General features: G+C 43.8%; 2 protein-coding genes across 3 annotated transcripts; one reads left to right on the plus strand and one right to left on the minus strand.

Moving 5' to 3' along the window:
* Positions 1-334: 334 nt before the first annotated feature.
* On the minus strand, positions 335-21,828 carry LOC124146554. Of its 2 annotated transcripts, none has more exons than XM_048403632.1 (3): positions 21,598-21,828; positions 5,460-5,643; positions 335-609 (listed from the first exon to the last, which is right to left on the minus strand). In XM_048403632.1, exons 1-3 carry the CDS (start codon positions 21,765-21,767, stop codon positions 433-435), a joined length of 531 nt encoding a protein of 176 aa, XP_048259589.1. In that variant the 5' UTR covers positions 21,768-21,828; the 3' UTR covers positions 335-432. The 2 variants fall into 2 exon arrangements, with proteins under 2 accessions (XP_048259589.1, XP_046372853.2); XM_046516897.2 differs by having other exon boundaries at positions 5,412-5,643.
* A 70-nt stretch (positions 21,829-21,898) lies between these two features.
* LOC125384363 (soluble scavenger receptor cysteine-rich domain-containing protein SSC5D-like) lies at positions 21,899-26,393 on the plus strand. Its single transcript, XM_048403389.1, has 2 exons — positions 21,899-21,904; positions 24,333-26,393. The coding sequence occupies exons 1-2, from the start codon at positions 21,899-21,901 to the stop codon at positions 26,391-26,393; spliced, it is 2,067 nt and encodes a 688-aa protein (XP_048259346.1).
* Positions 26,394-26,807: the final 414 nt, after the last annotated feature.

Genomic DNA, 26,807 nt, shown 5'->3' on the forward strand with positions numbered 1-26,807 from the left:
GGTGAATGTGGTCTCTGTGTCACCAGAATATATGATGGATGCATAGGGCTATTAGTTAAACAATCTGAACGATGGTCCCGTTCTCAGACGTGAGCCAGCATCAAGACTCGATAGAGAAAATATAACCAGGTGCAACTTTCCTACATCCTTGATATTCATAGATTACTTAACAAGACGAATTGGCACGCTTTGGTATGTTTAGTTGGCTTGCACATAATTGAGGAATATCTGCCTCTTAATTGAATCAAACTCGATCTATTTTATAAAAAACTTAAGCTGGATATAGTCAACATTATAAAGCAACAGACCAAGAGTATTGGGTAAAAAAGGGAGTTTATAAGCTTTTAATATAGGGTGTTGGCTGTTAGTGTCAGTTTACAGCGATGTTCTGAGATGAACTTGGAGACGCTGCGTACATCAGGAGCAGCGGTGTCAGTCACTCAGTTTTCTGCCCCTTCTTGACACATCTCTCATCTCCGCTTCATTCATCCCAATCTTCATCACATTGACCATGTAGTGAAAGAAGAAATGCCAGGCCTTCCGTGCTTCTCTCGAGTAAGTATCTCTTAACGTTGCCGTAAAACTCCCGTCAAGCGCAGGCCACAATTTCTGGAAAAATCAAAAACAATTATGTTGCAATAAAACTTCTAAAAAAACCACTTTTGCTCTTACAGAGCATATTGGTCTTGTAGAGGTCCGGCGTTTTAGTGGTTCCAATGAGAATTTAGCCTTGAATTTGTCACGTTGTTCAATTTACTTAGTGTTCTCCTTTGGGAAGAATACATTGTACATCTACGCTACCGTGGGGGCAGTGATTGGATTTAGCATTGTGGTACGATGCGGAGAAGGCATTATGGCCGTACATGTCAGGTTCGTTTTACTGTTGGAGTTTTATTGACCTCAACTAGTGATAGACAAAGTAGCACGGCCGTAGCTTACTATTTGATTGTGCTTCTGTTAATGGTTTTCAACTAGAAAGCATGTTAATGTTTTAGTAAGGCGAAATGAAGTGATCTATTTTTATTATAGATATACTTCCGTGTGAAAGACTGAGATTTCTGAAGTTGTTAAAAGTGATAGTTTCATTGCAGTGAACATAACACTTGATATTTCACAGCAGTGAACATAACACTTGATATTTCACTGCATTGATCGAAACATTTGGACGGAACTTTTGTCATAGTTAAATAGATTTAGAATTGCGGGATTTACCATCGTCAATGTCTAGCTCCTTCTCAAACTCTTGACTTTTCACCTTAGTTCCACATTGACAAGGCAAACTAATGAGAGATTGTTAAAGTCGCTGCCGTTTGTTATTCTGTTGAAAATGTTTCGTTATAAACTGTAAGTTAAGGAGATATTTCACTCGACACATGAAATATATGATTTTATCAAATGATAGGCACAGACTTAACAGAAAAAAAGTCAATCTCTTAGACATTATCTCTTATTTACATCTGTTGAATAATTATAATCAGAAACAGCTATCTTCATATATACACTGATGCCCATTGTAAACAACCTTAGAATTGTCCACGCTATGTCATGCTTTTCATCTTGTTTTCATGCATTAATGATGTGTATAAACATTTGCCATGTTTCGCCAAACTGTGCCATATAACTGTCCTACTTGTGTACCCTGTCCGGACAGAGCGTTGCTGCACAATAAGATTCTATGAACTTACAAGACTTACAAACAACATTGGATGTGTGGGTGAACTTGGTCAGATGTCTCTTTCTATGAATATCTAAGCAATTATGCACACATATTATCTCCGAATAAATAATCATCAATAGTATACTTAAACATTCTGCAGTGTCAGGCAAGCTCATGAGATCAACCCATGACGTCCATGGATTCATGAGATTTACACGCTCATTACTTGGCTGTCCCTTTATGTCGAGAATATTCCCAAAGCTCCAGCCTTTGGTGTCTACATTTTACAACTTTTGAGTTACAATGGAGTATGTTTTTTTACAAAGATTTCAAAGAGCAGCATCACACGAGACGGACATTGGATGCATCAGTTATTAAAATGACGTCCGATGAATGTTTCTATTTTTATGTTCCCGTGTTTCTTCAGTAAACTTGCCTTTGCATGTGTTTGTGACGGCTTCTACCGGTAGGGCAGGATACGCCCACCTTTAGCGAATACCTGGCATCGTCACTATTTGTTTGTTATGTATAAAATGCGTATGATATAGTCAGATAATATGGACTCTTATGAATATGGAACTGATTTTGTCGCTACGTTCAGGTGAACAGGATTAACAACATAGATGATAATTTCCTCAAAATTAAATAGTTACATTATCGCATCAAAGATTTACTAACATCTGCAAAACAGCAACTTTTCATAAAGCGGAAAATATAACTCACAAACTTCTTCTGGGGAAACAAAATGGCGACGCTTTTAACTTATAATCCCCATAGCCTCCGTGAACATTAATACAGCCCGTTGGGCGAAATACCACCATTCATAGAGATATTGAGAAATTAAAGATAACGCTCATTTCTCCTACGGTGTTTTCTGATATATATTTCAAAAAGTAATAAAAATGTGCTACTATAATAGCCTGTAATAACACACACGTATATATATAATTATATATAATTACCACTCTTCCAAGGTTCAACCACGGTAATTATCATCATCATCATCATCATTATTATTATTATCATTATGATGATGATGATGATGATGATGATGATGTCCTTGTTATTTTAAGCTTTACATTTTAGCTGTTTCGTACGCGGCCCTCAGTGGGTGTACATGTACAATAGAAATGATCTCATCCTATCTCACCTCATCTTATGTAAATGTGATGCCAGAAGACCTCCAGTCTCCCGGTGGGATGTTCTGTATGAAGTAATTGGTAAGGATGGTTATATAATGAAAGATGCTTGGATTGTTATTGGTAAAGGCGTAATCCAAGTACTCACGTTGTTATGCATAGACCCCGTGTTAATAACGACTTGGTTCTTTGGATCAGTCGGTTCTTAACGATGTTACGGACCATGCAATTTCGAATTCAAAGAACTTAAGTCGATGGCTGCAGTTTTCATTGCAGACAAGAAGTCGATCGTGAGGTTCAATATTTGAGTCATGAATCTGATGTCTTTATGACGATGTTCGTGAGTCCATGGATATTTCCGCATCGGGTTTTTCATCAGTTGTATATTGTATGAATTATAGCTACGATGTAAGATTAAGAAAGAACAATTAATAAAAAATCGCGATAACTATGTGCTTGATAGTCCTGTGTGATTTCGCCACTGCTCAATCAACGTTGCATTCAACCTCATTTTTACGACATCAATACCAAGCAAGGTGTTGAGTCGCCTTAATGGCAGCCACTCATAATTTGATAAACTTCAAGTTCAAAGCCGTACCGAAACCGGCGAATGACGTCGCTACCGCGTTGGGAAAAAGCTCATGTTTGATGTCCGCCCTTTGCGTTGCAATCAATGGGTTATTTATGGGCTTGTGCAAATCCTAACTGTTTAAGGACACTGTCAGCTATATTCATTACAATTCTCTTTGTCAGTCCTATGTTACGACCTCAAAGTAAATTATCAGAAACGTTGAAATACATTTATAGGTGAAAAACGTGCTCAGGTGGTGAGTAGTCGGGTTTCCAGAGACGGCGACATTATTCTGACGACTACCAGCGTTCCTTCTGCCATCTACCTTAATCGAGTATCTACCACTGAATATTGGCACTCTTCATCTAATGGTCTACGTTGTTATATCCGTCGCCATGCTTCAGTTTAATGGAGGTAGCATGGCATTACCATTATCAACTGTAGATCTTTATTACGAGATTACCGTTCTCAATTTTATGCTCCAAGAGCCGTGATAGATATACTTAACCGTAAGTACCCTGTGAAATATTTATTGAAGTGTATATACGGATTTGCAGGAATCGCTCATATTTAGAGAAAACAATTTATTTAGAAGAAGTTCATTCGGTAAATATTACACCCTTTCTTATATCGTTCTTTCGCCGTTTGTGTTAAACTTTCTGATACCGTATTTTTCGCCATGTCTGATACCGTTATTTGGCCATTTCTGACAACGATATTACGCCAATTCTGACAGCGTTATTACGCCATGTCTGATTTCGTTATTACGCCATTTCTGATAACTTTGTTTTGATGTTATTACAGTAAGTCTGATAACTGTATTACGACTTTACTGAAACATAAAACGGATTACGGAATATATCGCAGAAATAGTTGAGGGCGTGGATCGTCGCGTTCAACATCAATCACTGTATTTTCTGGTACAGACTCGATTACTTACAGGCCACCGCTAAATAGCTGGACTACTGCTGAGTGCGGCCTGAAGCTACAAACAAACAAAGTAATGTTGACTAAAATTCATAAACCTTTACGCATAATCTAATACGCGTTAAGTGCTTGAGAACGTTATGCTAAAAAATATAGAGTGGTGCCTCAGGCCACTCCATTTCCCGCTCACCTACATTTCTTTCATAAATTGGGATACTTGTCGGAATTCATTTACCATCTTTTGAACCGCTCGCATAATGTTTTATATTGAACTTTCTATTTCATACGACATACCCAGGTTGTGAATTACTAACAAATCGGCATCTGGCATATGAGTCAGTCATTATGGAGGTATTCAAGCAAGCACTGTTTTCTGCCCGCTTCACATCAGACCTATGCGTGAACTCTCTGCCTGGCGCTTCTGCAACCAATTACATACATCCGCATCGCAGTCAGTCATTGCTTGCCGTTGTGGCCTCTGTATTTTTATCACAATATGAGTTAATAGAACGGCAAAGAAATATCGATTTCAGTTTTGTTTTTTCGAAATGAAGGAATCTGCGTTCACATGTCTGGAAAACCTGGACTCCATGCTTCTTGCCGCGTTATTCTTTCTGGAGAGAAGCTGCCAGACCAGCACAAAGACCTGTATTTTGTTACCTCATGTCATCGCTGACAACAACGAAGTTCAGGGACATTATATTGGCATATCTTTTATCAGCAAACTTCCGCACATTATGAGGATATAATATTATATTTCTTTGCGTTGTCTGTGTGTCGGAGTCGTTATATTTGACTTGATCTCACATCATCGTATCATTTGTGCATTATCATAGTCCCTTACCGTTTTACGCATCTGGACCAAAACACTTAATGTCTGCATTCGGTGTATTTTAGCACAGTGAAATGAGAAAAGAATATTTGGCATGTTAACAAAAAACAAAAGCAAATGAATCATAATCCTTTCCTACTCTACCACATTTGGCTGGTTCATTCCTTAAATCTTTGACTGAGGGTCATCAGGTTTTCACTGCTAAACAAATAGCATCATATTGAATATAATGTTCTAACACACAAAACACGCATGAGTTTGGGAGATCTGGTGTTTCTGTCGTACCTTCAACACGCGCTCGGGAACCCGAGACTCGTAATGACGTTTACCGACCATTGTCAGAAAGTGGTCCAGTTTCCCAACGTCGTCGAGGCATTCGACAGCAAAGCCGATGCCGTCCATCACAAGCAGTGCATGACGTCGGAGATGCTCTTCGTCTACAGTGAAGCGTTCGACGTTGTCATAGCAAACGATCTTTGGAAACAGCTTCCTCAGCTCTCTTTCTGACTCCAATAGCCTTGTGATAAGAAATAAACACATCAGTTAAATGTCATTTCGTCGGTGAAAGGATCGGATGAAGACTCGATGACATTTCATATTTTATTATAGCTGGTCAATCAGGCCATCATGTGCTTCAATAACTACGTTTTACTCTGCTTTCGTGACTCGCCTCTCGTTTCTTCCACATGAACTTGTATCTTTCAAGAACACGTATTGATATAATGTCGGAACATATATTTTTACAAATTAAAGACAGGCTGGGTTAGAAATAGAATCTGAGCAACAATCCTGGTAATTCAAAGTGGATGTTTCCAAGTTAAGACCTGGGTTTGTGTTGATCACATCATGGTTAAATTTCCAATGAGTGGGATAGGATTTGATTGTCACCACTTCAGAATCGTGAAAGGTAATTCTGTTGCATCTGGAGTGGGTAAACAATCCTAAACAACACCATTCCAATCCCTCATGATAGCATCACATGGGAAGGGACTCATCCAAAGTGATACACGTTCATTCTTGGTTCATGGTTAAAGTTTCCAGTTAACAGCCTTGATTCAATAAACGTGATATCAAACGTAAATGATAAGACTGTGCGAACACTCGTCGGACAAAGATAAGACGAGAAGAATGATGAACCTAAATCAATTTCACAAGCACATGGTCATGATCAAAGTGCCTGAAGACGGAATGGGAAGCCAAGAGTCAATCGCCTCCCAATTATGTACTGAACTATCATTATCTACAAATAGCTTTCAACGCCGGGTATGTCTATCCACGAGAAATGAAATGAGCATTGCTTGGATTGATAATGATACATAAATCCAGCTGATTGACAGGATGTGCAGTAAAGGATGGAAATAGCCCGGTACACATGATTGAGTGACATGAGTTGCAGCATTTTTGTAACTAACAATGATTGAAGTGGAATATTAATAATACACTCATCTTTGAAGGAATTGCTGATGCGTTCCAGACTGCCTCTCTGGTCTCAATCTGCTCTGCATGGAATTAGCTTTTGTCTTTACCGAAGTGGCCAATAAACCGCAAATAGTACAGTTGCTGCTTGTTACTATGGTAACGAACGACAACAAAATCGTAATGTATATGAAAATGGACACCTGTGCCATAATCCAAATAACCCAAGAACAGGAAATCAGCCGAAAATATGTATTTTATAACCTGCGATAAATAATATGGCTGTTTCATATCTCGGAATTTTAATGTCAAGTTGTGTTCTCTTATTGAGGCCTTCTCCTCCAATTTTTGTCATGAAATGTTAAGAATGCATCATCACCCAAAAGGATGACGACACGAGTTTCATTAGCAACTCGAAATATCTTTTATTTAGTCAGAGAAGAAATGATTGTAACAATATTGGAAATGTATAAAAGTTGTATCCTAAAACCACGACGATTATGAGGTCAACTGTTACAATTTTGGTGTACGTGACTGGCCAGTGATGTCGTGGGATAGTTATTGGAAATAATATTTTCTAATTAAACATTCATTCACTTCTTGCAAACAGTGGTCGAGCTGACTGCAAATAGTGGTGTGACTCCCCTTCTCCCCCGAGGACTGCCAGTGGTGAGAAGGCCATAAATGGCTCATCGACAGGGACACGCTTTCTATCAACAACTCCCGGAGCTCCTGCCTCATGTCACAGCACCAAACACGCGCCTTAACTTTCTCACATTGCCGTCCTCGTATCTCCACCATCTACTATATTTATATAGGGTAAACATCTTTCCGTGTGATACGAAGGCGAGGGGTTGTTAGTTTATTGACATCCTTTCATAAGTTATTTTCACGTTCTGGTGACAAGATAACACCTATTGACAGTGATGGTTACCCAGGCACAGTGGGGATGGCGAGAAATTATATAAGTAAATATACACTCAGCTCTGCTCAGCGCCGCTATGGTTATCTATGACAATGTAAATAACAGGCACGGTACCCTGGATGTGAATGTAGTGCAGTCTGCAGTGCCTTAACTGCCTCGTACTCACCCAGCCAGGTAGTAGGGTAAACATACATAACTATTGGAGATAGAAGTCTGAGTTAAATTTGAATCTAGCCTTGTATGTGTAATATATCAAATTCACGCGTCATTTCAGGCAGGACTTGTTACGTAAATGCGTACTACTGCGCCAATACTGGACACAGTTAGTGGACCGACCATTTGGTAGGGGAGGGGGTGGGTTGTGGTGTGGTTGTAAGTAGTGGTCAGGGTGACGGGGTAGTGGTTGGATATGTTTGAAAAAAATAATTTGTTCCACAAAAATAATCGTTCCCCCTTTTTACCACAAAAATATTATTATACGCTAGGCATACATGATATCCTGAAAGATGAAATGTGTGTAAAAAATGGTCTCTTCCTTAACAGAAACAAATTGCGTGTTTTGAAGCAGTGACAAAAAATACATTATCATGACTATGTTGTTAAACATAAGGCTATTAAGAGTACATAGAATAGAAACTCGGTGTCTGCTTCGTGCTCAAACCTTGGGACATTGCGATAGATTCTTCGTATCGATGCGTATGGATGAGATTCTGTGTTGTTTCACGGCGTGTGGAACCCTGCCACTTCCATAAGTTATAATTGGTAAAGCTTTAGGAGTCTCCTGAAATCAGGAATGGGATATAATGGGTCATGCGTGTGTGTGGAACATTTATTCGGACAGATTCGATATATCCTGGATCCACTTCCACAAAGCGATCTTAGCAGTAGCATATCGTTAGTTAGTGTTGAAGTATTGGAGTAGCGCTGAGATCGCTTTGTGCACATAAACCTAGTTCAGGAAAAAAACGTGTAATACTGCTGTTTGTGTGTGAGAGTGAGCCAGTGAGTGAGTTGGTTTAACGCCGCTTCGAACATATGATGTATTTCATATCACGTGCCAGCGCAATGGACGACGCAGGTCCTGGATGTTTACTACCTACCAATGACCACGGTGCAGACATACCAACAATAATTCGGGAGAACCTTGAATTCGAACTCACATTAATAGGATTTTGCAACGTCCAAGGACCGCAACACTGCACCACGAAATGTGGCGTCTTGGACAACTCAACAACCTTGCTTCCATTACGTCCAAAAGAATCAATAATGTTCTTTAAATATATCCGAATACACAGAAGACACTGACTGTCCTACCACTGTCCTACCTGCTGTCCCACCACTGTCCTACCCAGTCCCACCACTGTCCTACCTACTGTCCTACCTACTGTGCCACCACTGTCCTACCTGCTGTCCTTACACTGTCCTACCCACTGACCTACCTACTGTCCTACCATCTATCCTAACAATGTCCTGCCCACTGTCCTACCCTACTGTCCTAACACTGTCCTACCCTACTGTCCTACCACTGTCCTACCACTGTCCTACCCTACTGTCCTACCACTATATTACCTGCCGTCCTAACACTGTCCTTCCCACTGTCCTACCTACTGTCCTACCATCTACCATAACACTGTCCTACCCACTGTCTTACCACTGTCCTACCACTGTCCTACCTACTGTCCTACAACTGTCCTACCACTGTCCCACTTACAGTCCAACCACTGTCCTACCTACTGCCCTACCCACTGTCCTACCACTGTCCTACCTTCTGTCCTACCTACTGCCCCACCCACTGTCCTACCACTGTCTTACCACTGGCCTGCCTACTGTTCTTCCACTGTCCTACCTGCTGTCCTAACACTGTCCTACCCACTGTCATACCTTTACTGTCCTACCACTGTCCTACCTGCTGTCCTAACACTGTCCTACCATCTGTCCTACCTACTGTCCAAACATCTATCCTAACACTGTCCTACCCACTGTCTTACCACTGTCCTACCACTGTCCTACCTCCTGTCCTACCGCTGTCCTACCTAATGTTCTACCCACTGTCCTACCACTGTCCTACCTACTGTCCCACCACTGTCCTACCTGCTGTCCTAACACTGTCCTACCATCTGTCCTACCTACTGTCCTACCATCTATCCTAACACTGTCCTACCCACTGTCTTACCACTGTCCTACCACTGTCCTACCTACTGGCCTACCACTGTCCGACTCACAGTCCAACCACTGTCCTACCTCCTGTCCTACCGCTGTCCTACCTAATGTTCTACCCACTGTCCTACCACTGTCCTACCTACTGTCCCACCACTGTCCTACCTACTGTCCTACCCAGTCCTACCCACTGTCTTACCACTGTCCTACCTACTGTTCTACCTACTGTCCTACCCAGTCCTACCCACTGTCTTACCACTGTCCTACCACTGTCCTACCTACTGGCCTACCACTGTCCGACTCACAGTCCAACCACTGTCCTACCTCCTGTCCTACCGCTGTCCTACCTAATGTTCTACCCACTGTCCTACCACTGTCCTACCTACTGTCCCACCACTGTCCTACCTGCTGTCCTAACACTGTCCTACCATCTGTCCTACCTACTGTCCTACCATCTATCCTAACACTGTCCTACCCACAGTCCAACCACTGTCCTACCTCCTGTCCTACCGCTGTCCTACCTAATGTTCTACCCACTGTCCTACCACTGTCCTACCTACTGTCCCACCACTGTCCTACCTACTGTCCTACCCAGTCCTACCCACTGTCTTACCACTGTCCTACCTACTGTTCTACCTACTGTCCTACCCAGTCCTACCCACTGTCTTACCACTGTACTACCTACTGTCCTACCCACTGTCCTACCTACTGTCCTATCAAGTCCTACCTACTGTCTTACCGCTGTCCTACTTACTGTCCTACCCGGTCCTACCCACTGTCTTACCTACTGTCCTACCCAGTCCTACCCATTGCCCCACCTACCGTCCTACCAAGTCCTACCCACTGTCTTAACACTGTCCTACCTACTATCCTACCCACTGTCCTACCTACTGTCCTACCCAGTCCTACCCACTGTCTTACCACTGTCCTACCAACTCTCCCACTACTGTCCTACCACTGTCCTAACTACTGTCCTACCCACTGTCCTACCTACTGTCCTACCAACTCTCCTACTACTGTCCTACCACTGTCCTATCTACTGTCCTACTACTGTCCTAACTACTGTCCTACCACTGTCCTACCACTGTCCCACTTACAGTCCAACTACTGTCATACCTACTGTCCTACCAACTCTCCTACTACTGTCCTACCACTGTCCTATCTACTGTCCTACCGCTGTCCTACCCACTGTCTTACCACTGTCCTACCAACTCTCCTACTACTGTCCTACCACTGTCCTAACTACTGTCTTACCTACTGTCCTAACTACTGTCCTACCATTGTCCTAAGACTGCCCCACTTACAGTCAAACCACTGTCCTACCTACTGTCCTACCCACTGTCCCACCACTGTCTTACCACTGTCCTACCTACTGTCCTACCTACTGTCCCACCACTGCCCTACGTACTGTCCCACCACTGTCCTACCTACTGTCCCACCACTGTCCTACCTACTGTCCTACCCAGTCCAACCACTGTCCTACCTACTGTCCTACGCAGTCCCACCACTGTCCTACCTACTGTTCCATCAATGTCCTACGTACTGTCCTACACAGTCCTACCACTGTCCTACCTACTGTCCCACCACTGTCCTACCTACTGTCCTACCACTGTCCTACCTGCTGTCCCACCACTGTCCTACCCATTGCCCCACTACTGTCCGACCACTGTCCTACCTACTGTCCTACCACTGCCCCACCACTGTCCTACCTACTGTCCCACCACTGTCCTACCTACTGTCCTACCCAGTCCTACCACTTTCCTACCTACTGTCCGAACCAGTCCTACCTACTGCCCAACCACTGTCCCACCTACTGTCCCACCACTATCCTACCTACTGCCCTACCTACTGTCCCACCACTGCCTACCTACTGTCCCACCACTGTCCTAGTTACTGTGCCACCACTGTCCTACCTACTGTCCTACCACTGTCCTACCTACTGTCCTACCACTGTCCTAACTACTGTCTTACTTACTGTCCTAACTACTGTCCTACCATTGTCCTAAGACTGCCCCACTTACAGTCAAACCACTGTCCTACCTACTGTCCTACCCACTGTCCCACCACTGTCTTACCACTGTCCTACCTACTGTCCTACCTACTGTCCCACCACTGCCCTACGTACTGTCCCACCACTGTCCTACCTACTGTCCCACCACTGTCCTACCTACTGTCCTACCCAGTCCAACCACTGTCCTACCTACTGTCCTACGCAGTCCCACCACTGTCCTACCTACTGTTCCATCAATGTCCTACGTACTGTCCTACACAGTCCTACCACTGTCCTACCTACTGTCCCACCACTGTCCTACCTACTGTCCTACCACTGTCCTACCTGCTGTCCCACCACTGTCCTACCCATTGCCCCACTACTGTCCGACCACTGTCCTACCTACTGTCCTACCACTGCCCCACCACTGTCCTACCTACTGTCCCACCACTGTCCTACCTACTGTCCTACCACTGTCCTACCTGCTGTCCCACCACTGTCCTACCCATTGCCCCACTACTGTCCTACCTACTGTCCGACCACTGTCCTACCTACTGTCCTACCACTGCCCCACCACTGTCCTACCTACTGTCCCACCACTGTCCTACCTACTGTCCTACCCAGTCCTACCACTTTCCTACCTACTGTCCGAACCAGTCCTACCTACTGCCCAACCACTGTCCCACCTACTGTCCCACCACTATCCTACCTACTGCCCTACCTACTGTCCCACCACTGCCTACCTACTGTCCCACCACTGTCCTAGTTACTGTGCCACCACTGTCCTACCTACTGTCCTACCACTGTCCTACCTACTGTCCTACCCAGTCCTACCACTGTCCTACCTACTGTCCCGGCGCTGTCATACCTACTGTCCTACCTAGTCTCACCACTGCCCCACCACTGTCCTACCTACTGTCCCACCACTGTCCTACCTACTGTCCTACACAGTCCCACCACTGTCCTACCTACTGTCCCACCACTGCCCCACCACTGTCCTACCTACTGTCCAACCACTGCCCCACCACTGTCCTACCCAGTCCCACCACTGTCCTACCTACTGTCCCACCACTGTCCTACCTACTGTCCTACCTACTGTCCTACCCAGTCCCACCACTGTCCTACCTACTGTCCTACCCAGTCCCACCACTGTCCTACCTACTGTCCCACCACTGTCCTACCTACTGTCCCACCACTGTCCTACCCAGTCCCACCACTGTCCTACCTACTGTCCCACCACTGTCCTACCTACTGTCCTACCTACTGTCCTACCCAGTCCCACCACTGTCCTACCTACTGTCCCACCACTGCCCCACCACTGTCCTACCTACTGTCCAACCACTGCCCCACCACTGTCCTACCCAGTCCCACCACTGTCCTACCTACTGTCCCACCACTGTCCTACCTACTGTCCTACCTACTGTCCTACCCAGTCCTACCACTGTCCTACCTACTGTCCCGGCGCTGTCATACCTACTGTCCTACCTAGTCTCACCACTGCCCCACCACTGTCCTACCTACTGTCCCACCACTGCCCCACCACTGTCCTACCCAGTCCCACCACTGTCCTACCCACTGTCCCACCACTGTCCTACCTACTGTCCCACCACTGTCCTACCTACTGTCCCACCACTGTCCTACCTACTGTCCTACCTACTGTCCTACCCACTGTCCCACCACTGTCCTACCTACTGCCCTACCTACTGTCACACTCAGTCATATGCACTGTCTTACCACTGTCCTACCAACTGTCACACCACTGTCCCGGCACTGTCCTACCTACTGTCCAACCACTCTCCCACCTACTGTCATACCCAGTCCTACCCACTGTCTTACCACTGTCCTGCCTACTGTCCTACCTACTGTCCCACCACTGTCCTACCTTCTGTCCTACCCACTGTCCTACCAACTGTCACACCACTGTCCCATCACTGTCCTACCTACTGTCCCAACACTGTCCTACCTTCTGTCCTACCAAGTCATACGCACTGTCTTACCACTGTCCTACCTACTGTCCCACCACTGTCCCACCACTGTCATACCTACTGTCATACTCAGTCCTACCCACTGTCTTATCATTGTCCTACCTACTGTCCTACCTACTGTCCTACCACTGTCCTACCCACTGTCCCACCACTGTCATACCTACTGTCATACTCAGTCCTACCCACTGTCTTATCATTGTCCTACCTACTGTCCTACCTACTGTCCTACCACTGTCCTACCCACTGTCTTACCTACTGTCCTGCCACTGTCCTAGTTACTGTCCCACCACTGTCCTACCTACTGTCCTACCTACTGTCCTACCACTGTCCTACCCACTGTCTTACCTACTGTCCTACCACTGTCCTAGTTACTGTCCCACCACTGTCCTACCACTGTCCTACCCACTGTCTTACCTATTGTTCTACCAACCACCCTCCGGGGCTGTCTCGTAGACTTCCCAGGTTTTACTTGGGGACATTTCTGCAGTTCAAATTCATTATCAGTCCCATAACTCTAGTTATTGAACTTTAGGCTTCAAGATAACAAAAACCCGAAACTAATGAATATTCATCATTCAAGCGAAACCGTGGGCCCCACTGGGACTGAACACACGATTGCCCGAACGCCATAAATCCCTAAATGAGCTTACGTTTTAACGTCAAAGCAGAACTGCTATTTCAAATTGTATCTTCTCCATGTTGAACAGAATCCTACCATAACTTAAGTCGCAAGAATCCAATACCACACACAATCACCTTGCTGACAGTGAACAGGCCACCATTTCAGCCCTCTGTAGAGCCATCGTTTGTCAAGGTATGCGTTATTTTGCAATGGACACGGCAATGCTTCGGCTCGCGTCTTTCAATTGGTAGTTTATTCAAAGAATCAACTGGCTCTGGACGTTTCGGTGACTCGTCTGCAAGATGTTCATCTGGCGTTAATGAAGCGCAGACACTCTGCTAAGCACTAAATTACGTGCACACATGCATGCTGAAAAAACTGGCTCTACTAATAAAGATGTAGAGCATCTGGTTGCGGTTGTGGCTGCAGTAGTTATAACTGTGTTTGTGCTGGTATTTCTGTAATTAGGGCCGAAGTTAGGGATCCGTTATGGCTGGTGTGAAAGTTATGTGTGTAACTCACACGACTGTAATTGTGGTTGTAGCTGTGAGTGAGTATTGTTTTACGCCGTGTTTAGCAATATTCCAGCAATATCACGGCGGGGGACACCAGAAATATGCTTCAATCATTGTACCCATGTAGGGAATCGAACCCGGGTCTTCGGCGTGACGATCGAACGCTTAAACCACTGGGCTACCCGACCGCTCCGGTTGTAGTTTCTGACACTACATACGGCCACAACCGCAATCAGACAGACAGACAGACAGACAGATATATTCAGTAATCAGGCCTCCAGCCCATAATACATGTTGACATAATGTAGATCATACATGCTTATATACTATGGCGTTATGTTAAGACAAATAGTTTTAGAATACGTTAGAACAGTGATGAGTTACGTATATTCATAACTTTAGATAGGAATAGTCCAATGTGTTTTAAAGTTCTTGTGGAGTTTGTTGACATAAGGTTTAAAAACTGTTGAAATGTGGCAATCGTACACATACATATACATACAAATAAATATTTGACATTTGACATTTGACACGCCAAAACAAGAAGCCCCAATCGTCTATAATACACAATCTAAACATGCCAAAATACAAGTTAAAACAAAATTAAACTTGCCAAACTTCTTAAAAATACAACACAAGGAACTAAATTGATTTATCCGATTCGATTAGATTATTGATATCGATTCCTCGGGACCATAATGCGATATATCGAGTTAATGGTTTTCGTGCTATGATGTTTACCTATAAGCCTTCTTCATATCAACGTATTATATTTTTAAATCTACAATGGAGATCTCCATATCACTCGAAATGAATTTTATTAATGAATTTTGGAAAGTTTCTGTAAAACAAAATAAGAAATTGAGACGAATAACATTGTGTTAATATCCATCTATAGATACTGCACAGTACTGTTTATGAGATCTGATCAAGTAGACCCACACTGTTTGTTCGTATCCTGGTACCAAGAATAGCCTTAACATATGACATTACACCGAAGAATACGCTGACTGCAGAGTAAAGAAAAGGGCAGCTGACAGCGTATAAATCTTCGCCAATATTCAATAAATATAACCTCTTTTGATGAAGGGCTTTTATTTCTAGCTGAAATGAGTGCTTAATAGACGAAATCTAATAACGGCTTCTGCGTATCGTCATTCAAGGATGGTTCGCATATCATATACAGCGCTATAGCAATGTCTTCTTTATATCATATGATCCTCTTCATTAGAAATAAGACACATAACATTTTCCTCATTAAGGTGAAAAGCCATATAGATCGGATATTTAGAAATTGGGAGATTCACGTGTCACTCGCGAGTGATTGTCAGCCGGAAATGCATATGTCACGGACAAAAAAATGTCCTTTTTAAGGACATGATCCGTTGATGGTGGCATTGAATACGCGGAAATGTGAATTGCGCCGCCTGGAGACTATAGAACCACATGGCTTTTAATCAAATGAAACCTGTGAATGACAGCCATGTTCATACACTATATTCCTGGTGCTGATCCAACCGACGGATGTTAATAAAATCAATCTTTTGTTCTGTTCGTGAGTTATTTTTTTTCAAAATGTCATCTAGATTACGATTGTAACATTTCTTTGAAACCTACTCGATGAATCCCTTGGGTATGGATATGAATGATGGGGAAAAAACCTTGATATGCACATCATTTCTTTGACAAAATACAAACTTGGTATTTCAATCTCATCTATACATGTTGGTATTGTTTAACAAAATCCTTGCATCGGCTTGGAGATTGAGTGTGCAACCATCTGGAAGCGTTACAAGCTTAGTGAGCGTCTGAGTAGGCTAGAAGATCCTGTTGCTCTTCTCGACAAAGATATCAGGGTTCGATTCCAATCGTGGCTACTGAGTGACAAGCATTTATATAGTCTTGGTGTTCCCCGACGCGATATTCCTCGGATATTGCGAAAAAAAGGATTAAAGCCATAACACTCGATTGTGATGTGGCAGATTTTTAAGGATATGATTTCATTTCGTTTAATAGTTGGGATAAAACAACTGTCAGCATTCCATTTCCCAAAGTTTGTTGAAACACATGATCATTTCTTCAACTTTAAAAAAATCATCCAGGGTTTTAAATTCCCTGCATAGCCTATGCATGATTCGTTGAAGTTTTAAATATATTAATATGTCAGCAAGATCGTGAGTGAGTGAAGGGAAATTTGCCCTGAAGCATATTCAAAGATTTCTTCAGGAGTTATGGTAACGATTAAGAAACATCACATTAATACATTTCAAGTTGCCATATATATTTATTAAAACAAATAGACAAAACGAGACTAATCAACAAATCAACTACTCATTTCATTTTCGATATTTAAAAATCGAAAATCTTGACAGATATCCCTACATGAACGTTTCGTCTGAACACTTTTTCTTAAAAGTCATCAACTATCAAACATATTTGAATCCTACCCACCTATATGTTCAATTTCAGAAAACATTCAAGAATCAGGGGAGTAATTTGATCTGCATCTTTGAACTTGCAGTTCCACTTCTCATGTTTCAAAACAACTGATACAATATGCCCTTCAGCACCATTAGCAGTTGAACGAAATTGACGTAGAAATCATGTTTTAGTTTTTGCACCCCTTTTCCGTTTTCTTCAAATTTCCTTTGAATACGATTAAACCTCAACTTTCAACACGAAGGCTTTCAAATGAAAGAGCAATTCAATATAAAACTAACTTTGGGATTTTCTAAAATAAAAATACCTCATTTGTGCCAAAATCGGCGAGTTATGCCTGGCCATATCAACGTGACGTTGATGGTTTAGGAAGCCTGGCAAGTGGTAAAGTCATCTATTATTTCATGTGGAAAGCAATACGCACAAGAACCAATCAATATGTAAATGAGGCATTCTCACTCTGCTGTTGTAACTAACAGTATATAGCGATATTCATATCAATCATCACTATTCACTTTGGTCATTGTTCCTTAGCATTACTTGTCAATTGTGTGCAGTGTTGGCGTTGTATGCATGGTAACGTGTTTAGTGTCCGCTCGATGGCAGCCTCTGGAATTGCATTATATCATGCATATATTCATCGCTGCACGTTCAAGGGTCTGCAATACACATGCAGATGCATCCTATTGCAGAAAAGCATTTATAACAACTCACTGACCGTAATTCGACATACAACTGTGAAAATGACGTTACGTCAACGTACGGAATTTTCCGTAAGATGACCTCCAATTGATGCGTCTTGTAATAATATGACTCGTAATATGTTTTGAATTCAAATTGTTTAAAACAAAATGACATAATAGCATTCTCTTTGCAGCTGTTGTATGTGCGTGAAGTAAAACGGTTTAATCAACAATATTTTACAAACGCTTTGTTGATGCCCTTATGGATCTTTACGACCAAGTATGACTGTTATACTTGCTTGGAGTCACCCCAATGTTTGGCAAAAAAGGGTCTTTGTTAGTACATGATGTCGTCACTCCCACAACGTAAACGCTTGACAAACTGTCTTTATGGGACTGTAACGACGCAAACAAAGGGAAAGGTCATCACTGCAAGATATTTTCTACACTGCAATATACAAGGCATTTTAAAGACATATTGTAGCCAGTTAGTTTGATCAAAGGCTAACCAGCTTCCATGGAGCCGAAGTAAACAGAGCTATCGACACATGTCTATTCAAATGTCAATCAGTTGTGTTTGCCTCTTTGCAATACGACGTATTGTGCCTTCAGAAATTCCCAGTGTCATATGAGTGATCGATGTCAAAATCAATATCCTCAAAAAGCTTTCCTTTGTCATCGGAAAATGATTAGAGTTTGATTCGCCCAAGAAGGCAATCGAACGTGTTGGTAAATCCAATCAATATGGCGGTACCATCAGCGCAGATGACTTGGTGTTTCTTTGATACTGGAGCGTCAAACAAGAGAAATACATTCCAGTGTTGTATATGTCGCCATGTGTCAGAAGCGGTAGGTGTCCTTGGCAACACGCCCAACATACATCACGCATTCTTACGTTATTGCTAGGTTCAACTCGTAATTAATTGCATTGAAATTGATCAGTAGTTGTCCGTGTCTATATCTGCATATTATCCCGAAGGTGGTTTTATTACCACCAATAAAAACTTCTGAATCGGCGTTTCTGATCTTATGACAATAAATTGTATACATTAATGTCTATTGGCTTGATTTAACATCAGACTAGGCTATGAATTGAAAAAGACATAATATGTATTTCTGGTTGTTAGAAATCACGCGTCAACTCTCATGTTTCAATAATAAACTTGAAAAACCCAATATCACATACATGTACATCTACACACACATGCTTCGGGATATAAAACACTACCTTTGCGCTAAGTGATAAAAATACACCAGCACAAGATAAAAAAAAGTACCTAAGCCCCTGATAAAAATAATACACAAGCACCAGGTTCTCGCACAGAAAATATCACATTACTAAGTACAAAGTATTGGAAAGCGTCGATGGCCGTTCGTTATAGTTGAGTGCAAATACGACTTTAAAGTGTTTTACCCTTAAAACAAAACCGTAATGAAATCCCATAAGATTGCCAAAAATAGCAGGCGTGATTGGGAGTATATTTGGAAGGAGACGAATGTGGATTTTTAATTTACCGTTATCGATTGCAGTTGGCATCACAGACCCTTTGCTCAGCAAGACGTGAGCTTGGCCCTGTTAGGTTCTAGTGTCTCATTGTGCCCTGTATCCTGTTCTTTATTCTTTCCTGGGGAAAATAAGCCAACTTGAGCCAGAGGAATATATTTTCTTTAATTTATGTTAATTGAACCCACTTTTTTAAAGCTGCAATTGTATGATGGTCAGATGTGTTCTGTTTGCGCTCTTTCAGTTTGCCACCAAGCGTTAAGCCCGCCCCACGCTCTAACTATATCGATATGGCCTGTTTCGCAAAACCTCTCAACCATACACGCTCACCTTTGTTCATATAATGAACTTCCCACCAATTGAGTTTCTGGATCATGATCCCGTTCCACAAAACGATCTTAGCGCTAAGACAATGGTAAGTCCCTTTGATATAAATCGGTTTAACTAGGCCTGGTTCCTATAAATCGTAACCAGTCGAAAACCCGTTACGAACGATCGCAGATTACACCTTATCATTTCGGTGACACAAGCTGTGGCAACTGATTTAAACTTTACAGATCCGTCAGTTTATTGAGAACACAATTTTCGAATGACTGATTGCAACAAACACCTCATGTACATTCAAAAAAGATTCAAGAATACTTCCTGGGAACAATCCTGTATTTCAAGTCGCCATGAGGCAGAATTCAAGCTCATGGTCATTCTTTGCACATCGTCGACTGTTTCCGATAATGGTATAGGAACATGCTGGTCTGCACCAGTTGGGGACAGGTCTGGATCGTCTCCTTCGATCGCAGACTGTTTACGACAGGTTGACGATTTTCCAAGAACCAGGTATTACGAGAGTCGTAGCGTTGATATCTCTTGGTGGCACGGTCCTGATCTTGGGGAAATATCAGTTTTGACAAGTATTGCCAATGGCTAAGTGCGGACTCAGTCATCAGTGATCAGGGAAATGATAATTAACACGTGGATAATATCAGTTACAGTTAATTAAAGTAGTACATGGCCTTTTAGTCTAAAATTTGAGTACATAAAATCAGGCGGATATATAATTTGACACATTTCAACCAGTGCCTGACTTTCTCGCAGAAGCTACATCTATATCCCACAAGGTATGTCAGTGAGACGCCTGAGTGCTAAAGGAAGCTTGACACGTTTAATATGACACTGGGTATTTCACTGAGCCTGTAGACCAGACTTTAGACCTGACCTCTTAAAGGAAGCTTGACACGTGTTATAAGACACTAGGTATTTCACTGAGACTGTAGACCTGACCTCTTAAAGGAAGCTTGACACGTGTTTCATGACACTGGGTATTTCATGGAGACACTAGGCCTGACTTCTGAAGGAAGCTTGACACGTTTAATATGACACTGGGTATTTCACTGAGACTGTAGACCTGACCTCTTAAAGGAAGCTTGACACGTGTTGTATGACACTAGCAATTTCACTGAGACTGTGGACCTGACCTTCGAAGGAAGCTTGACACGTGTAATATGACATTGGGTTTTAAATCCAGACACTAAACCGGACCTCTAAAGGAAGCTTTACACGAGTGACATGACACTGGCTATATTATTGAGACACTAAACCGGCCCTCTAAAAGAAGCTTGACACGTGTAACATTACACTGGGTATATCATAGAGACACTAAACCGGACCTCTAAAGGAAGTTTGACACGTGTAATATGACACTGGGTATATCATAGAGACACCAAACCAGATCTCTAAAAGAAGTTTGACACGTGTAACATGACACTGGGTATATCATAGAGACACTAAACCAGACCTCTAAAGGAAGTTTGACACGTGTAATATGACACTGGGTATATCATAGAGACACCAAACCAGACCTCTAAAAGAAGTTTGACACGTGTAATATGACACTGGGTATATCATAGAGACACTAAACCAGACCTCTAAAAGACGCTTGACACGTGTAACATGACACTGGGTATATCATACAGACATTAAACCAGACCTCTAAAAGAAGTTTGACAAGTGTAATTTGACACTGGGTACATCATAGAGAGACTAGACCGACTGTCCAAACTTATCCTACGAACTCCATCACACATTTTCACCACGCCCCTCCCCATCACACAACAAAACGCCTCATACGAAAATGCTTAAAATAAAAGCATCCTCATAACAGCGGAAAATACAGTGTGTCACGTTTTACAATTACATTAGCGATGACTTATTTACAGAAAAACATAACACAATACTTACAATTTATATATACCGATTCCGAAGACTTCTCTCTGTTTCATTACTTCATTCCATGAGCATGTAATGGTTTCAACCTGGCGAGACGTGAAGTTGGTTGAGAATTTCCTGGTAAAGCTGTAAGACACCGTGCACCCCATACTGAAGTTAGCCTGTGTTTCACATACTTTCATTCTTTGCAGTGTCTCATTCAGTTGGTTGATTGTTGTGTTAAGAAAACGTTTTGTAGTTGCAATGACCTTGTCAAAGAGGCATAAAGTGCCCATTAAGCTATTACGGGATTGACAATTACTCCCCAACCAGGATGAAGGTGAGAGGGTTGATGCGACAATTAAACCCATGTCCACGCGGGCGTCGGATAACCACGTGCATTTAGCATTGCGTTAACCCTTTACAAGACGAATATTTCATATGTTAGTCCAAAAAGGCTGAATGCAACTATTGGCGACCACTGTATACGACATGTTCGTGCTAATATAGGAAATGCGATGATGCTTTTGTCAGGTTTTTATTAGTCAAATTAACTACAGGAACCGTTAGTATGTGGGTAGCGTTAGTCTGTAAGAACCATTAGTCTGCAGGAACCGTTAGATGACCGTTCTCCTGCCGAAGGCGCTGTTATCCGCTATTCAGAGTAACCTCCTTTGGAGGAGAAACGCAGGGTCATGTATCTTAAGACGTTTATCCTCATTGATGCCTTGGCCTAAGGTGTCGATTTTGCTATGTAGAATGCATTGCTACTCTTTGGGGAGCCCGCATTCGCCGAGTCTGATCTCGAATCCCAGATTTGGGCTGATTATAATCCTTGGTTTATCAGCACCATAAACATTCTTTAGGTTTTCACCACATAAATGCCGACGACCTGCATTACCCTTGTTTTTTTGTACACACTAACTTGATGCGTATATCATTTACTTGAAAACTCGATATGACCAAAACAGTACGAATATCAACACATTACTAGGCTTAAAATCCTAAGACCAAAGCACAACTATGATACCCGTATTTCATACATCACCATCGAATAACCTTTCCTTGCTTGTTTCGTCGTTAGTGAGTGAGTGAGTTGGGTTTAACGCCGCTTTTAACGGTATTCCAGTCATATCGCGGCGTGTCAGCTTAATGTGGGAGGAAAGCCCGAAGTGATGCAGGTCTCAGACGTTTACCACTTCGGTGAAACCCACGAGCACGGGTATGGTGCTGACAAACCTAGAAACATAATTGGGGCGAACCGGGATTCGAACGCACAATCATAGGTTTCTGGCGTGCCCAAGGGACGCAACTCTACACAGCGAATCGCGGCGCCTTAGACGACTGGGCCACCCGTGCCCCCGTTTCATCGTTAGCCACTATCAAGCATGGGTGTATACTTTCTTTTGTCCGGCAGTTAATACTTTTACGTATATAACAACATTCTTCCACATTTCGTCAATGCATGACTCCCCTCCCCAACCCCCAACCCTTTCCCAAGTATATGAATAAATACCAAAATACCACTCTCACCAACCACCACCGACTGTAAAACCTCATTGACTATTTAACCAATGTCCAGACTGACAATTAGGACATTCAACCATTCGAATACACTTATATTTCAATTAACAACTGATTGTACCAATAAACTGCAATATCTACAAATAGATTATGCATAATTTAGCGTTCCGTTTTAACACAACCCGTCATGTGTCTGAACGTTGCTTGACTCTCGGTATGAGACAATGTCCATTTACTTGTGTGTCACATCGTGTAACATACTAGTATGTCAGTCGTAAAATGCATTTTCCAATCAAGTCATACGCAAACAATAACCTTTCAATTCTGAATAAACAACTCAAAACCTTTTGAAAGAAGCAGTGGACTACTTCCACTGCGAAACAAAAATCAGTAATGATGCAAACAAGTGTCGTTTTACAAGAATATCGTCGATCTGTTTTTACTCAGCTTGTAGAAAATAGCCTGTTTTGACCTTTTTCTGTCTTTTCTGTTTGTCCTGAATGTGACACCGCCAACCTGTTTCACTTCAATTCCATCAACTACTAGTTAATGCGGCCGCCTGAACAGTTGGCACAGTAAATCAAAACAAAATCAATATGAACGCGAACTTGTAGGAGGAAGAGAAAATACCAGTTATCCTCTATACTCCTCCATGTCTTGCCTTCATGCTTGACACCATTTTTAAAGTGGTATCTTCCGTAAGCCGCATAGCCATGTGGATTTTGCGTTCGCGCAACCGGCAACGAGCCTGCGTATAGATAAACTATATCGTGTGTTCTTCGACAAAATGGCATATAAATAGGCAAAGAAATCAAGTTTATCCTTCATAGTAATGTAGTAATCTCACATGCGAAGCTGTACATTGTCAGCGACTCAGTCCAACAACCGCCCTCACGACAACCCTTCCCCACCCTAGCCGTCCTTTCTCTCTCACAGAAACATCCAGCACTCAGTCCAACAACCATCCTCGCTACACAACTTCCCCACTCTTCCCGTCCTCCTTTCTCTCAAAGAAACATCCAGCACTTAGTCCAACAATCATTCTCACGACAACCTTTCCCCGCCCTTCCCGTCCTCCTTTCTCTCACAGAAACCGCTACCTCTCAGTCCAACAACCGCCCTCACGACAACCCTTCCAACCCTAGCCGTCCTTTCTCTCTCTCACAGAAACATCCAGCACTCAGTCCAACAACCATCCTCGCCACACAACTTCCCTACTCTTCCCGTCCTCCTTTCTCTCATAGAAACATCCAGCACTTAGTCCAACAACTATTCTCACGACAACCCTTCCCCGCCCTTCCAGTCCTCCTTTCTCTCATAGAAACATCCAACACTCACTTCAACAAGCATCCTCACGACAACCCTTCCCCACTCTTCCCGTCCTTCTTTCTCTCATAGAAACATCCAGCACTCACTCCAACAAGCATCCTCACGACAACCCTTCCCCACCCTCCCCGTCCTCCTTTCTCTCACAGAAATATCCAGCACTCACTTCAACAAGCATCCTCACGACAACCCTTCCCCACCCTAGCCGTCCTCCTTCTCTTACAGAAACATCCAGCACTCACTCCAACAAGCATCCTCACGACAACCCTTCCCCACCCTCCCCGTCCTCCCCGTCCTCCTTTCTCTCACAGAAACATCCAGCACTCACTCCAACAAGCATCCTCACGACAACCCTTCCCCACCCTCCCCGTCCTCCTTTCTCTCACAGAAACATCCAGCACTCACTCCAACAAGCATCCTCACGACAACCCTTCCCCACCCTCCCCGTCCTCCTTTCTCTCACAGAAACATCCAGCACTCACTCCAACAAGCATCCTCACGACAACCCTTCCCCACCCTCCCCGTCCTCCTTTCTCTCACAGAAACATCCAGCACTCACTTCAACAAGCATCCTCACGACAACCCTTCCCCACCCTAGCCGTCCTCCTTCTCTTACAGAAACATCCAGCACTCACTCCAACAAGCATCCTCACGACAACCCTTCCCCACCCTCCCCGTCCTCCTTTCTCTCACAGAAACATCCAGCACTCACTCCAACAAGCATCCTCACGACAACCCTTCCCCACCCTAGCCGTCCTCCTTCTCTTACAGAAACATCCAGCACTCACTCCAACAAGCATCCTCACGACAACCCTTCCCCACCCTCCCCGTCCTCCTTTCTCTCACAGAAACATCCAGCACTCACTCCAACAAGCATCCTCACGACAACCCTTCCCCACCCTAGCCGTCCTCCTTCTCTTACAGAAACATCCAGCACTCACTCCAACAAGCATCCTCACGACAACCCTTCCCCACCCTCCCCGTCCTCCTTTCTCTCACAGAAACATCCAGCACTCACTCCAACAAGCATCCTCACGACAACCCTTCCCCACCCTAGCCGTCCTCCTTCTCTTACAGAAACATCCAGCACTCACTCCAACAAGCATCCTCACGACAACCCTTCCCCACCCTCCCCGTCCTCCTTTCTCTCACAGAAACATCCAGCACTCACTCCAACAAGCATCCTCACGACAACCCTTCCCCACCCTCCCCGTCCTCCTTTCTCTCACAGAAACATCCAGCACTCACTCCAACAAGCATCCTCACGACAACCCTTCCCCACCCTCCCCGTCCTCCTTTCTCTCACAGAAACATCCAGCACTCACTCCAACAAGCATCCTCACGACAACCCTTCCCCACCCTCCCCGTCCTCCTTTCTCTCACAGAAACATCCAGCACTCACTCCAACAAGCATCCTCACGACAACCCTTCCCCACCCTAGCCGTCCTCCTTCTCTTACAGAAACATCCAGCACTCACTCCAACAAGCATCCTCACGACAACCCTTCCCCACCCTCCCCGTCCTCCTTTCTCTCACAGAAACATCCAGCACTCACTCCAACAAGCATCCTCACGACAACCCTTCCCCACCCTCCCCGTCCTCCTTTCTCTCACAGAAACATCCAGCACTCACTCCAACAAGCATCCTCACGACAACCCTTCCCCACCCTCCCCGTCCTCCTTTCTCTCACAGAAACATCCAGCACTCACTCCAACAAGCATCCTCACGACAACCCTTCCCCACCCTCCCCGTCCTCCTTTCTCTCACAGAAACATCCAGCACTCACTCCAACAAGCATCCTCACGACAACCCTTCCCCACCCTCCCCGTCCTCCTTTCTCTCACAGAAACATCCAGCACTCACTCCAACAAGCATCCTCACGACAACCCTTCCCCACCCTCCCCGTCCTCCTTTCTCTCACAGAAACATCCAGCACTCACTCCAACAAGCATCCTCACGACAACCCTTCCCCACCCTAGCCGTCCTCCTTCTCTTACAGAAACATCCAGCACTCACTCCAACAAGCATCCTCACGACAACCCTTCCCCACCCTCCCCGTCCTCCTTTCTCTCACAGAAACATCCAGCACTCACTCCAACAAGCATCCTCACGACAACCCTTCCCCACCCTAGCCGTCCTCCTTCTCTTACAGAAACATCCAGCACTCACTCCAACAAGCATCCTCACGACAACCCTTCCCCACCCTCCCCGTCCTCCTTTCTCTCACAGAAACATCCAGCACTCACTCCAACAAGCATCCTCACGACAACCCTTCCCCACCCTAGCCGTCCTCCTTCTCTTACAGAAACATCCAGCACTCACTCCAACAAGCATCCTCACGACAACCCTTCCCCACCCTCCCCGTCCTCCTTTCTCTCACAGAAACATCCAGC

This window comes from Haliotis rufescens, unplaced genomic scaffold (assembly GCF_023055435.1).
Source record: "Haliotis rufescens isolate VD_foot unplaced genomic scaffold, xgHalRufe1.0.p SCAF_3, whole genome shotgun sequence".
Classification (NCBI taxonomy): Eukaryota; Metazoa; Mollusca; class Gastropoda; order Lepetellida; family Haliotidae; genus Haliotis; species Haliotis rufescens.